The sequence below is a fragment of the Lissotriton helveticus genome, chromosome 4_1, assembly GCF_964261635.1.
Source record: "Lissotriton helveticus chromosome 4_1, aLisHel1.1, whole genome shotgun sequence".
In the NCBI taxonomy this organism is placed as follows: domain Eukaryota; kingdom Metazoa; phylum Chordata; class Amphibia; order Caudata; family Salamandridae; genus Lissotriton; species Lissotriton helveticus.
Window position 1 is genome coordinate 1,280,584,796 of NC_136063.1, and position 13,880 is coordinate 1,280,598,675.

General features: G+C 48.0%; 1 protein-coding gene across 1 annotated transcript in view; it reads right to left on the minus strand.

Annotated features, from left to right (window-relative positions):
* The window catches only part of SYCP2L (synaptonemal complex protein 2 like), a 1,302,345-nt gene that overhangs the window by 1,039,873 nt on the left and 248,592 nt on the right, over positions 1-13,880 (minus strand). Inside the window, exon 8 of the mRNA XM_078685781.1 lies at positions 7,500-7,534. Within this exon, the coding sequence (XP_078541907.1) occupies positions 7,500-7,534 (35 nt within the window). The remainder of the gene's footprint in view (positions 1-7,499; positions 7,535-13,880) is intronic.

The following is a 13,880-nucleotide window of genomic DNA, read 5'->3' on the forward strand; positions in this document are numbered from 1 at the left end:
ATCAAGGACAGCGGTCGATATGACTCGCATCGATCCAGTGGCTTGCCCGGTTTTGGCAGAGCCACCAGCAAGTCCTCCCTCATCGTTGCTGGTAATTGACCCTGCTCTAAGGCTTCTTCCAGGACCATCGCTAAACAAGGCAGTAGCAAATCAACATATTCCTTATAAAATTCAGATGGCAAGCCATCAGTTCCAGCTGCCTTTCCGTTCGGCAGAGCTGCTATGGCTTCCCGAAACTCCCCCTCCGTAATGTGTTCCATTAAGAAATCTTGTTGTCCCTTCGAAAGCCAGACCAATGCAATGTCTTCCAGATATTGCACTATCTCTTCCTCCCTTGCCATCTCCCTATAGTCATACATTTGCTCATAGTATTTCACAAAGCAATCTAGTACTTCTTTCGCATTCGTCACGGTGGACTCACCATCCCTAATTTCCTGTACACCACAGTGCTTAGCCCATGGCTCCTTAATTCTGTCCGCCAGTCTGCGGCCTGGACGCCCTCCCTCTCCATGATACCGTGCCCTGGTACGTTTGGATAGAAACTTAACCTCCTGCTCTGCTAAGTCGTTATATTCAGTGACTTTCATTCGTATGGTCGCCAGTAGAGAGTCAGCCGGCTGTTGTTCATATTGTCGCTCAAGGCATAACAATTCACGCTCTAGCCCGTCCATGGAGCCCCTCAGTGACTTGAGCACCCCCGCCTGCATTCCTATACACGCTCCCCTTACTGTCACCTTAAAGGCTTCCCATACTGTTCCCATAGCATCAACAGAGCCAACATTCTTGTCAAAAAATTCTTCCACAACTGTCCGCAGCTCCTCACGCATCACCTGATCCTGCAAAATGCCAGTCGGCATACGCCACGCAAAGGGAGCAGGTGCGTGTGATGGCAACCACACTTCCATATACACTGGAGCATGATCCGACAGCGTTCGAGGCAAATGGGCAACTTTCATCACCCAACCGCTAACATCCCGTGTCACCAACCAATAGTCCAGCCGCGACCATGTGTCATGTGCCGACGTGTAACAAGTACCTTCTCTCACTCCCGGATGCTGCAATCTCCACACATCCACCAATCCCAGCTCAGTCACTCCATCTCGCACAGCCTCAGCCACTCTCCTATGCGTGTAGGGTCGATCGTCCTTCCTGTCCAATGCTGTATCTAATGTCACATTCAGATCCCCCCCCACATACTATTGCGGAGGGTGGCAAAGCATACACCTTGTTCCATAGGTTGACATAGAATTCAGGGTCATCAATATTTGGACCATAGACATTGATCATCGTGACCAGTGTAGCACACAGTTTCCCATGTAAAATAATATATCTACCCTCTTTGTCAACATCCTCGTGCAATGAAACAAAGGGTAAATTTTTTTTTATTAGAATCATTACCCCACGGGCATATGAGGAATAATTTGACGCTAATCTAGTACCCGCCCATTGCCTAGCCACTGTCTCTGCCGCCCATCCTTTTAGATGTGTCTCCTGAAGGAAGACCACCTGCACTCCGTGTCTGTTTAAAAAGGCCAGAACCTGTCTCGTTTTTTGCGGGCGATTCAGTCCCCTCACATTCCATGTAATCCAATTAATCTTGCCCCCCTCAGCCATAGGGCCCACCCTTCCCGAAAACTTGTAGCATATAATGCGAGCTCACCCACAAGTACCAGTTGCGAAGTATGAGGCAGCAGATCAAATACCCTTCTGTAAGCACCATCTTATAGTTATAGCCGTACTCCAACCAGCAGAGTTCCAGTCCACCTTCCAGACCTCCCGACTCCCCGCTTATGCCAGCCGAACAAATGACCCAGACCCAGTATCCCTGAACAACCTCTGCCCTCCCCCCACCCACTTCAGCTCCCCAACCTGCCAAAGCCGTCCCTTCCTCCCCAAACTCCATACCCGCAACCCAACTTCAAACATATATTGGGGTCCTCCCATATGTGGGGGCGTAGAGACGCTCAGCTCCCGTTAAGGGAGTGAACGGGAGAGGACCGAGTCCTTCGAATGAACTGCCCACCCCTGCCTCACTTGCAGCATGTCTCCACCCACAGCAGTCCGTAACAGCTCAACTGAGAGTCAGTAGTACAATCAGTGACCCATACAGAGTCACTGCATATCGAATGTTACACCTCAACGGTGTGACTAGCAGTGCGTTCTAGCAATTATCTGGTCACTAGCTCAGACTCTCCAATATGCGCAACCCATATCCATGACAGTATTATAAAGCACTCAGAATAGGAACTCAAATAGCGCTTATGTCACAAAATATCAGCTAAATTGTGTATAATCACCACTGATAAGCATAAAGTTACAGGCATCCATCACATAGCCACCCAAAAGTCAGGTATAGCAGAACCTCCACAGACAAGAGTGACCCAGCAATGTGCAGCAGCACTCCAGTCAAAATGAGCGAGGTTCCCTGAGATGTCTGAAAAGAACAAAGATTCATGCTATTTCGTCGTGCAGCTCTTCCCCCCTATCCTGCGCCGCAGTGGCGTCACGCTTTCGTTTCTTTTGCTTTTTAGCATAATCCATGGCCGCCTTCGGAGAAGTGAAGATTTTGTTATCCGAAGGTGCCCCAATCCGCAGGCGAGCCGGATACAGCATGGCGTATTGTATTTCTTCCGCTCTGAGAAGTTGCTTCACCGCATTAAATTCTTTTCGCGCCGTTTACACTGCCATCGTGAAGTCGGGAAAAAATTCTAGTTTATTGCCTTGATCTTCTATTGTACCCTTTTCCCGTGCGAGGCGTAATATTACATTCCTGTCCTTACAATTGAGTATGCGGGCAATTATGGGGCGTGGTGGCGCTCCAACCGGCGGTCGTTTCGCCAAAGAGCGATGTGCACGTTCCACTATGAACACCCGGGACAGATGCTCAGCCCCAAATATTTCGACCAGTAGTCTCTCCATGAAGTCTTCCATTTTGCCCACATTTGTGGACTCCGGCAGCCCCAGGACGCGGATGTTGTTGCCCCGGGACCTCCCTTCCAACTCCTCATTCTTGGCTTGAATGACCGCCAATACCCGCTCCATATTGAAGACCTTGGTGGTCACCGTGTTGAGGCCGTCCTCCGTGGCCGATACCCTCAGCTCAACCTCCCCCATTCACTCATTCTGTCTGTCGAACTGCGTGGCCATGTGATCAGGTCTATGGTTGACTGCCTCCATAGTGCCTTCAATGGATTGCAATGTCTTTTGCATAGCCACCAGTGTAGCCTCCAAATTTGGCGTCCCCCCTGAAGCCCCTGCCGAGTCCATGTCTGAGGGTGCTTGCGAGGAAGACATCGCCGTTTTCTTAGCCTCAAAGGTGATCTTGGGTGGATTCCTCTCCGGCCTGCCCATGGTATCACCAGACCGCTATAACCAATGTCACTGCGCCTAGAGCCCCCATCAATATTCAAGATGAAAATGTCCCTGCCACAGCAATCAGGCACCTGCAATAATCAAGTGCAAATTCCGAAATCAATGGCGCAGACAGAGCCAGTGCACCAGTAAATCAACTCACTGCCACTTGGGTTTCACCATCAGCAACCAATGCAACACGAAGGCAGGCCTCAGATCAGTCGCTCCACAAAGCTCCAGTTACTTTACTCAGGCCCCAGGCAGGTAGCAAGGCCCCCCCGCGGCCCCGCGAACAAGGATTTTAGGCAGTACGGGCCGGGTCCACACAATCGCCGCTCAGCAGCCCTCCCAGTCCACCCCCCACCCCCGCCAGCCGCGGTTCGCACAGCACAGCCCGGTACGGCCTAGCGCCGCCTCCGCAGCCCCGGACTTTCCCAGGCTGCCGCCCCACTCACCGCCAACAGCAAAGGCAAGCGCAGGAACCGGAGGCTGCCGCCCCTCGCTGTCACGGGCCAGTGCGCCTCCGCCTGCCTTCAGAAGCCGTTCGTCTCCCCTCCGCTACTTCAAAGCACCGCTCCGCACACCGTAGTGACGCTCTTCAAGCGTCGGATCTCGAGATCAGCCAACAGCCGCAGGGCGCCGCAGGTCGGCCCCCGACTCCACGAGGCCGAGACCCGGCAGAGGTGCCCAACACGGTACGTGCCACAGGAGGGGATGTCAACGTCCAAAACAGCTTCTAGCGATGTCGCTTGGTCCCAGGCACACACCGTGTTCAATTCTGCGTGTGGCAAAGGCAGGATGTGCAGGATAAATGCAGGATATTAACTCGGTCCGGCAGAGCCTCACATAAGTGCGGCCATCTTGCCTGGCGCCCTCTAGCGCCCCCCTACCTGTGACTATTACTTAATTTAAGACCCACCCACTGGAGAAAAGAGAGTGGTCCCTTTCTGATGGTGGTGGTCATAAATGGTGTCCCACAACCAGCCAGCCACCCCACTACTGCAGCCTACTAAATTAGGTTGAGGATCCGCTCCAGCACCGCTTCATCCTCTGCCCTTGTGGAAAATGTCTGGAGACCAAGAAGGGGTAAGGAAATGCATACTGATCCTTCAGGACTATGCTGTCCAATACCGGAGGGTCCTGTCTAGCTGCAGGAGAGACAAGGAAGATCTCCTTCCCTGCTCCCCTGCCTGGGGTGGCAGGGCTCAAGCCCTGCAGTGGCTATCTCCTGCCAATGCAGCAGCAAGACAAGTAAGGGCGAAAACTTCCTGGACACACGCGCAGCTCTCACAATCAGACACTTTAATGCAGGCTTTCGCCCAGTCACAGATCTGAACACACCATCATTCATTCGGAATCTGCTCAGGTGACCTTGTCCTTCCCTCATGACAAAACTAATTCAAATCATCTTCCAGCTCCAATGCAAATAGGTGTGGCAGGCCCAGAGACATCCTGCAGTTGAAGGGATTCCCCTTCCAACACATCCAGGCACGACTCCTAGACTCGATTAAAATATTATAAGATGGGGGAGGAGCCAAGCTCGCGACCGTGATGGCTGCGTTGTAGCTCGGCTCCGTCGACCTTCCTGCTTGAACTATCTATCCTGCACCTTATCCTGCCCGAGAAGTCTTATTTTATGGAATATGGAATTATGACGTTTTGCTGGCACTTACCGTCTGCTCCGGATGATCCTAGGTGCCGCGGATCTTGAGCTGTGCCCTTGTTCGCCTCGGAGCCTTCGGGGCGGGCGGGCCTGGACTCGCCTGCAGCGCCCGGGCGGGGCGGAGCGCCGGGGCCGACCCCTTGGTGGAGGAGTGGGGTCGGCCGGAGCGGCCACTGTGCGGTTGGACCGGTGGTGACTGACCGGGCCTGGTCTGGCTCTCCGGGGACCTGGTGGTGGAGCGCTGCCTTCCGCGGACGGGGGTTGACCGCATGGACGACTCGTCTCCCCTTTGTTCTCCTGTCCGGCCATCTTGAAACCCTCCGCCCGGTCTTGGCGGGCGGCGCCTGTGGTCCAGAGGCGCCGGCTGCCTCAATATTCTGGTGGCCCGCTTTTCTGCCCTGGAGGTTCCATTGCCTGTCGCCGGCTGGATTTTATCGAGCCCCACCGGTGGCCGGGTTGGGGTCGGAGATTGCCGAGGCCTCTCCGGGCTGACAAGATGGCGGCCTGCGCTCTGTATCTACGCCCAGTTGGAGATGGCGACATCGGCTGGCCGCACGGCACGTTTGCTGAATACCGTAAAGGTGAGCCTACAGTTGGCGACGTCTTCGCCGCCTTGTGTTCCTGGCGTGCTTCCATGACTGTGCCTGTCGCTGGGCCGGATGGTGGTCTTGGTACCGGGCTCATTGGGCCGTCCCCTGCGTATGCGGTTCCACCGCTTCAGTGTGCTGCGGGGTCCTTTCTGGAAATTGGTGACACCGGGGCCACCGCTTGTCTGGACGTACTGGTGCCTGCTGCCTTGTATCGTCAGGAGTTCTTCCCTGTGGTGGATGTACTGGAGGGCCTCCAGCTGAGATCCATCCGGGTCTATCTAGCCGGGTCTCCCGGTGTTTGTTTGCCTCGACCTGCCGAGCGGAGATCCTGTAACTGTTTCACCGGGGCGACTTTTTCCCCTTGGCCGGCGGAGCTGCGCTTGAGTTGCTTGCTACTGTTGCTGTCCTTTCTTGCTCATCCGGTCCGAAGCCGTTATGACTTGTGTGGTGTATCGACGATTGGAATCCCTGCTTTTTACCTCTGGCCCATCATGTTCTGGTTCTTTGTGCACTCTGTGCCTATGGCACTGGACAGACGAGGACAGGGGTGAGTCGCACTTGTGCCGCCGGACTATTACTTCGTGGCATGGCCGATGACCATCTGGCAGCTGTACGTGTATGATCGATTCCTCTTCATGTTCCTGGTGCCTGTTTTTTAAATGACCATCTTCTCGTGGGTTTCACAATGTGTTTGAACGGGGGGTGGGAGCTGATAGTTTTGATTATGTGTCTCCTCTCCCACTGGAGAATTTTTCCTTTTCTTTTTCCCTCCTTTCCCCTTCCTCTCTTTTTGCCTATGTGGTTTCTTCCTTACTTTTTGATTCTTCTATATTTCGGGTTCCTGTTAGGGCGACAGGCACGCTGCTGGGGGGTAGGCCGTAGCCTTCTGCAGGGGTGCAGGGTGGGGTGGGAGGGGGGGGGTCTGCATTTGTTTTTTTCTTTGTTCTTGGTTCTATGGCTCTTATGTATCCCTTTTTCTGGACGCTGCGTCTACATGTGGGCCTCTTGGGGTGTTTTTGCCAGCGTGGGCCTAATGATCTCCCTGCCACCGATGTTCATTGTGCATCCACTACTCCTATTTCCTTCGGTTCCATTGGCTGGCCTTTTCTTTTGTATGCTTTGCTTCCCCGGGGGCGCATGATGTGGTGCCGCGTTCTCTCTTCCCTGTTTTTTCTATCCCTTTTCTTGACGTCATTTCCCCCGATTTTTTATTCCCCTTCTTTTTCCCTTTCTTTGGGTTGGTGTAGCGGACGGCTCTTTGTATTGCAATCCTGACTTCCTTTTTATGTATTGCTGCGTATTTACGTAGTAACGGGTGGGCGTCGGGCAGTGGTTGGACTTGCTTGCAGATGTGGAACTTACGTTTTGCTCTGGCTATAATATAGCTGTTCTTTTTGAAATTCGTTGTGTATTGCTTTACTGCTTGCTGACAGCCCGCCATGGACTTTTGGACCCTAATAACTGCATTGTTCCTGCTATTCACCCTATTGTATTATAAAATTAACCTTCACTTTTCCTATTCATGGTGGTTTCCTTGTGGCTTTCTGCCTTGCCTTATTGCATCTGTTGTATCGGAGACCCGCTGGAGCTTCTTTCCTGGCCTACGTGCTCATACAGTGTTGTGGCCGGCCCGATGGGTTGTAGGCCCGTATTTGTACGCTACATCTGCACAATAAAGGTTTTAAAAAAAAAAATAATAATAATAATATTATAAGCAAGTGATCCCATACTGTAGGTAAGAGATGCTAACGTACCCAAGATTATAAACCCACTGAAACACCTCTCTGAAATGAGACAATTTGAAAATCTAAAATTATTAATTAGAAATAAAGAGCAATACTATGCTTCAAAACCAGAGAAACCCTGAAATGTCATCCAAATTTAAAGTGTCTTACCGCCTGCTTGTCCAATAGCTTTTGCAAGATCCTCCCTGGAAAACATAAAAACAGCACGGAAATGTATTGATTAGTTTGAAAGCATACACTGTGAAAGTACTGATATAATAAAAGTGACAACTTATGCCTTTAGGAATAAAAAGCTAGAGCATTACTGCAGGCAGGGAGTCCCCACTCTAATACTGTAAACAGGAGAGGCTGATGGATAAGTGAACATCGTCAATAGCATCAATAACACTATTTTCAAAAAATCTCAACATTTGGGCATATATAAATATTCTTTTTAATATGCTAACTCACCGTTGTGTTGCAAGGATTCTGCCCAGGAAGAGAACTATGTTTGGGACATAGAACATCAGTATGTAGGAGACTGAGTCACCATACCACCCCAGTATCTATGAGCAGGAGTCTGAATAATTATAGTGCCTCACTTGCCCTTCTAACCTTTCAAGAGAGACAAGTGATTTGGCGCCCGAGAACATAACACTCTTGACCCTCTCAGGGATCGCAGTAACAGGACACACCATTCCTCTATCTCACTCGTACTTGTCCACAATAAGAAATAAGACATGAAGGAAGTTTGCAATGTTTAAACTACTGTCTTCTAAGATGTATTTGTTTTCTAATTGTGGTGCAATAACTGCATGTCAATAATGGCATCAGCATGGTTAATAAACCATATACAATAAAGAGCCCTGTCATGTTATCGGACAGATCTGTCTACACCCTCGCCTACTACTGAAGCTAAGTGGTTATAAAATGTAGATCTCTGGGTTTCGTGGCAGACCCTGTACCTTAGCACACATAGTTGGATGTTCTACATCTCAGCTGATGCAGCACTCATCTTATGACCTTCGCTCTGTGTGTTTGTTGTTTTCCAGAACCCTGTCCCTAGCCAAATGAAAAGATATGTGTATTCAAAACAGCAGCTGAATTATTTTATTATGTCTAGGTGCTAGTGTCTAATCAGAGAGAATAACTAGGGGGAAATGTTGTTAGACCTTGACTAGACTATTCAGACTAAATCCCAGGAAAAAACTAAAATAGGAAAACATAGGCAGATTCTGTGTGAAAATATAATGTGGCTCAAAAGCAAGCATGATGATTAATAACATGTGCAAAACTAAAGCGGCCTACAACGTGCACTATTAGGCTAACACAGGGAAAACAACAATGGGCAATGGGTAAAACACACAACAGCCGTACTATCTGGTACTTTTAAAATAACATACAAAACTTGAAACTTTACTGGTATATCAAATGTGGCCCTTTGAAGTATGGTATTTATTTCATTTGATAACTATTTCGGTCAAAGACCATAAAAGTGCACATAAAATACATACAAGCACGAAATATTAAAACAATAAATTATCATCAGATCGTTAAAAATAAATTCAACTATAAGTTATCAAGAACAAGAGAATAGAAAATATCATAGTTGCCACACTTAGGTTAAAAAAGTTTGTCTTCTGCACCACATACTAATTAAATAACGGGATACGGCAAACACAATAGGGGGATGAGTACCATAGGTCAGGATCCGACAAGCCTGAGTGAAATACAGAAGTTTGAGGTTCCTGCAAATTGAGATCAGCCAACAATTTCTAATTGCTGAATAAGCAGGGCAAAAAAACAGTACATGTGCTACATTTTCATTTTTATAATCACATGCAGGACAAGCTTCATTGTTAGACTTTAACCATTTACATGTAAATGACCTAATAGGTAAAGTGCCATGCCTTAACTGGAGATACAGCTTTCTAGCAAGCAGAGGTTCAATTACATCTATGAATTCCTCAAATTTAGATTCCAATTTGACTAAGAGGAACTCTGTCGTTAGCCTGCCCATAATTGCAGAGCTCTGTAATATTAGAGAGTTCTGCCTACGTATCGGAGTATGGAGTTCCCTTTTTGATATCCCAAGGCAATGAATCTCAGGTGTCTCCCAAAGTTCCCGGAAGACCTATCCGGATACTAACAGCCCTAATGTGCTGCAGCCATGGGATCTTTTTACATTTAAGGGAGGTCCAGACCTCAGATAATTCTGCTCTGTAGGCGGCCAGTTCTGGGACTGACCAGAACCTCTTCCAGTACATAATTTGTCTTGCACTTGTGATCTCCTCTATTGGCTCCATCCCAAGGTCTAATCTAAGAGGAATCAATGGTGTGCTTACTGGTAATCCAACTAGATTCCTCATGAAGCTTTGTTCCACCCTTTTGAGGTTCAGTATCTGTTTATGTCCCCAAAGTTCAGCACCATATATTGCCGCAGTTCTAGCCTGACAACAGTATATTTCCAAGGCCGGAGACACCGGCTTAAAGACTGACCCCCTGAAAACTTTGCTTATACCCCCCCGCTAACTGTGATAATTTGAGTGCCGACTTGGCAATCTGCGTATTCCACTCAAAACTCTCGGTCAGGGTAACACCCAGGTATACAAAGGTCTTAACCCTCTCAAGGGAAATCCCGTTTAAGACCGGGTTTGGGAGTGTCCGCTTCGGGGGGTTGAAAATCATAAACTTCGTTTTTTCCAGGTTGATTTCCAATCCCCTCGTCGCGCAAAACGCTACAAATCCGTCCAGCGTTCTTTGGATGCCCGATGATGTTTCAGACAACAGGGTGTCGTCTGCAAACATCAGAGCGGGCACTCTCCCTGTGGCCAATTTTGGGGCATCATTGTCCGCCAGACCATTCAGATGATCCACAAGTCCATTAATGTAGAGACTGAATAGCGTGGGCGCCAGGACGCACACTTGGCGCACTCCTTTCTGGACAGAGAGCTGATCCGTAAGGTCACCATACCTTCCGCACCTGACCTGTGCAAAGTTATTTATATGGAGCCTAGATAGAATGGCCAATAAATAGGGCGGGAGACCCAGGTCAGCCAAGTCAAATGCTGCCCGCAGGTCCACGAAGACAAGGTAGAGGCTGCCACCCTCCACACTTGCTGTTTTCCAGTTCAGGACCTGCAGGCGAAACATTTGATCTAAGGTAGAGGTGCCAGACCTAAAGCCTGCCTGGAGTGTGGTTAGAATCCCGTTCTCAACTATCCACCCAAGTATCCTATCAAGAACGATCCTTCCCATTAGCTTTTGTGATGTATCTATTAAGCTAATGGGTCTATAATTTGATGGGGTAAGTGGACAGCCCTTTTTAAAAATTGGCACAATCTCCGCTCCCAACCAAGTTGGGGGCAAATCAGCTCCTCGCAGGACCTCATTAAATAAAACGGCAAATAAGGTGCCCAGATTTTAGGTTGTGTATGAAACAAATCCCCAGGCAATTTATCCAAACCGGGGGCCTTATTAGGGAGCAATTTTCCTATTCGTACCTCAACCTCTCTCAGTGAGATAATTTCAACCTGGGGGAGACAGGACTCTCTTCCCACTATCAATTGGTCCCCCCAACAGGAATTAGCCAGGGTCCCCACATATCGGTGCTTAGTTTGGGGACCTTTAATAGGAACTGCGGTCGTCTTTTCATGATCTACCACCCCTGGGACACTATGGGTTTGTTGGAGTCCAGTGGTTTCATGGGTTAAGATGTCAATCTCATAAATACCACAGAGTGCACCAAAGTGCTTTTCCTATATAGCAGAAGCAATGTTAGGGGCAGGCACAGGGGTAAGCCCACTCAAGCCAGTTGCAACAATGGACCAAAATAATTTGGAATCCCTATACCTTAATGCAGATCCAAGCTCCTCCCACATCTTGGCCTCCCATTTCTTCTTAGCGTCATTAATAGCCTTTTTGTACAGAGAGCGTTGGACCCTAATAGCTCTAGTATCCTTAGTTTTTATTACTGACAGCAAGGCTTTTTTTTACTTTCGGCAGGGGGCATTAAACCATGGATGCGACTTAGTCCGGGGGAGATTTACCCTTTTCACAGGACAAAGGGCGTCCCTTAAAATGGCAACCAACTGATTATGTATATCAGTGGCCCTTCCCCTGGAACCAAGATTCCCCATTTCTACAATAAATGGAATGACGATCTCATATAATTCAGCAAGTTTGGTTGGGGAGTCTTGGAGGTCTGGCCATTTTACCCTATGCCTACAATTAGCTATTATTAAGGGTTGCGAAGCCCTTTTTTGGGAGGGCGGTGGATTTGTCAACCCGAAGCTCCCCGGTTTAAGGGACAAGACTAAGGCATTGTGGTCGCTATCATGCCTTTCAAAGACCCGAATTCGAGCAACCTATCCCAGTGCCTAGCTTCGATGAATATATAATCAATCACTGAAGTTTGATTCAATCTATTAAACGTCTCTCTCCCCGGCCTGTCGGGCTCCACCCTCCCATTACATGCTCTCAATGATGTAATTAACGCAAATGATTGTAATTGTAGGACGAGAGGGGTCCATACCTTAACCTGGGAAATCAACGGGTCCGGGATGTGCCAAAGCTGGTCAACTTCATCCTGGTCCCCCAAATTTGAATCTACAAGAGGCTCAAAATGGCAATTGAAGTTTCCACCCAGAATTAGGACGGTGGAGGAATCTAACGACTGGATAAAGTTTCAATTGCCTCGGACTCCATACCCCGCCTAACTGGCCTTGAATATACATTTATTAATGCTATGTTTTGCCTATTTTGCGGGGTGAGTAGTACGCACTGAACGTCTGGTGAATTAGTTGGGATTTGTGTAGCCTGAGCTCCCAAGTGGGAGCCCACCCAGATTGACAGCCCTCCAGAGGGCTTAATTCAATTTTGTGTGGGGGCGCACCAAGAGGAAGTCCAAACGAAAAGTGTAGCTCATATATGTAGAAAAGTTATTTATTTATTTGTATCCGTTCTTTTAAAATACAAATCACCAGGCAATTTTACAACACTGATCAGCCAACGCGTTTCACTCCCTTTCCATGGAGTTTCTTCAGGGCAAATAGGTATTTCTCGGAATACATATAATTGGAACACTCTGGTTGTTGTTCTCATACGGTGTCGATTTTTCTCTTATTTCTGCCCATTTAATCGTCGTATCCCTATAGCTGCATGGATGGTCCCAGGGACCATCCATGCAGCTATAGGGATACGACGATTACGTTTCTATACAGGTTTATTACGACACAACTAGGACACAAGGACGAGGAAGAGATTGAACTTCCTGGGTACCAACAATCGCCAGACTACGGGAATGTGAAACGCCTGTGTGGAAGATTACATCACCCCGCTTGACAGATCTATGTGAAAATTGTTAAATGGGCAGAAATGGAAAGGGAGTGAAACGCGTTGGCTGATCAGTGTTGTAAAATTGCCTGGTGATTTGTATTTTAAAAGAACGGATACAAATAAATAAATAACTTTTCTACATATATGAGCTACACTTTTCGTTTGGACTTCTTGGTGCGCCCCCACACAAAATTTAATTAAGCATCTTGTATGATCTGGAAAGCACAGCAACGCCAAACAGCAGCTGGCGTTGGGGTTGGCAGCACAAAATCTTAAGGACTTATTTTTTGGAACTGGAAGCTAGGTGCGGCGTCGTAAGGTCCGCTGCTACGTTCTCTGTGACTTAGCCCTCCAGAGGGCCTTCCCCTGCCTCCCGTTGTTGCCAAAATATCAAAAGTAGCAAAACCCGGTACCGTACTTTCTTGTAACGCCCATGTTTCCTGTATCATGCAAATATCATGTAATGCCATAAAGTTGCCCCATTCGGGAATGGGCAATTTACTCTTCAATCCCGCCACATTCCAAGACAGAATCTTAATTTGTGCATCGGCTAAACCTAGCTTGATTGATGCACGGTCCAGAGGGCTGATAGGCCCAGCAGTGAAATTGGAACTCACGTGCACCCTTTCCTCTATCTCACTATTTGGTGTATGTCTATTAGCCAATAGGGTGGTGGCTAAAGGCTGATGTGCCTGGTCCAGTACCAGGATTTTTGCAGGGGAGCAGGGATTTGTCAGTCAGTCAATCACTTTTAATCGATAAAAAAAAATCACAAAAAGTCACAGGATACAGATCATGAAAAACAGTCATATAAAACAATAAAATACATACAATTATAATAAACAAAAAACGGATAAAATTGCATGTATAAAATAAGCATATATCATAAGTTCAATAAAACGGTATATAAAATTATTTCTTTCATCGTTAAAAGCTTCCCTGTGACAATTTTATTACATAATTCCGCCACCATTCACTAAAGTAATTCAGTTATAATGTGTCCGTGCCGTGTGTTGATGCACTTTTTGTTTAAATAAACTCCGGCCACTAAAACGCTTGCTACATGAAAAGTTACGCGTGCACTAGACAAAAGTTGTAAAAACAGGAGCGCTGGCATGACCTGTAGGAAGCCAGCCTCCCGGAGAATTGGTAACAAATATTTTTTTCTGATTTGTGCATAGTGTTCGCAAAACATAGCAAAATCTAATGTGTCCT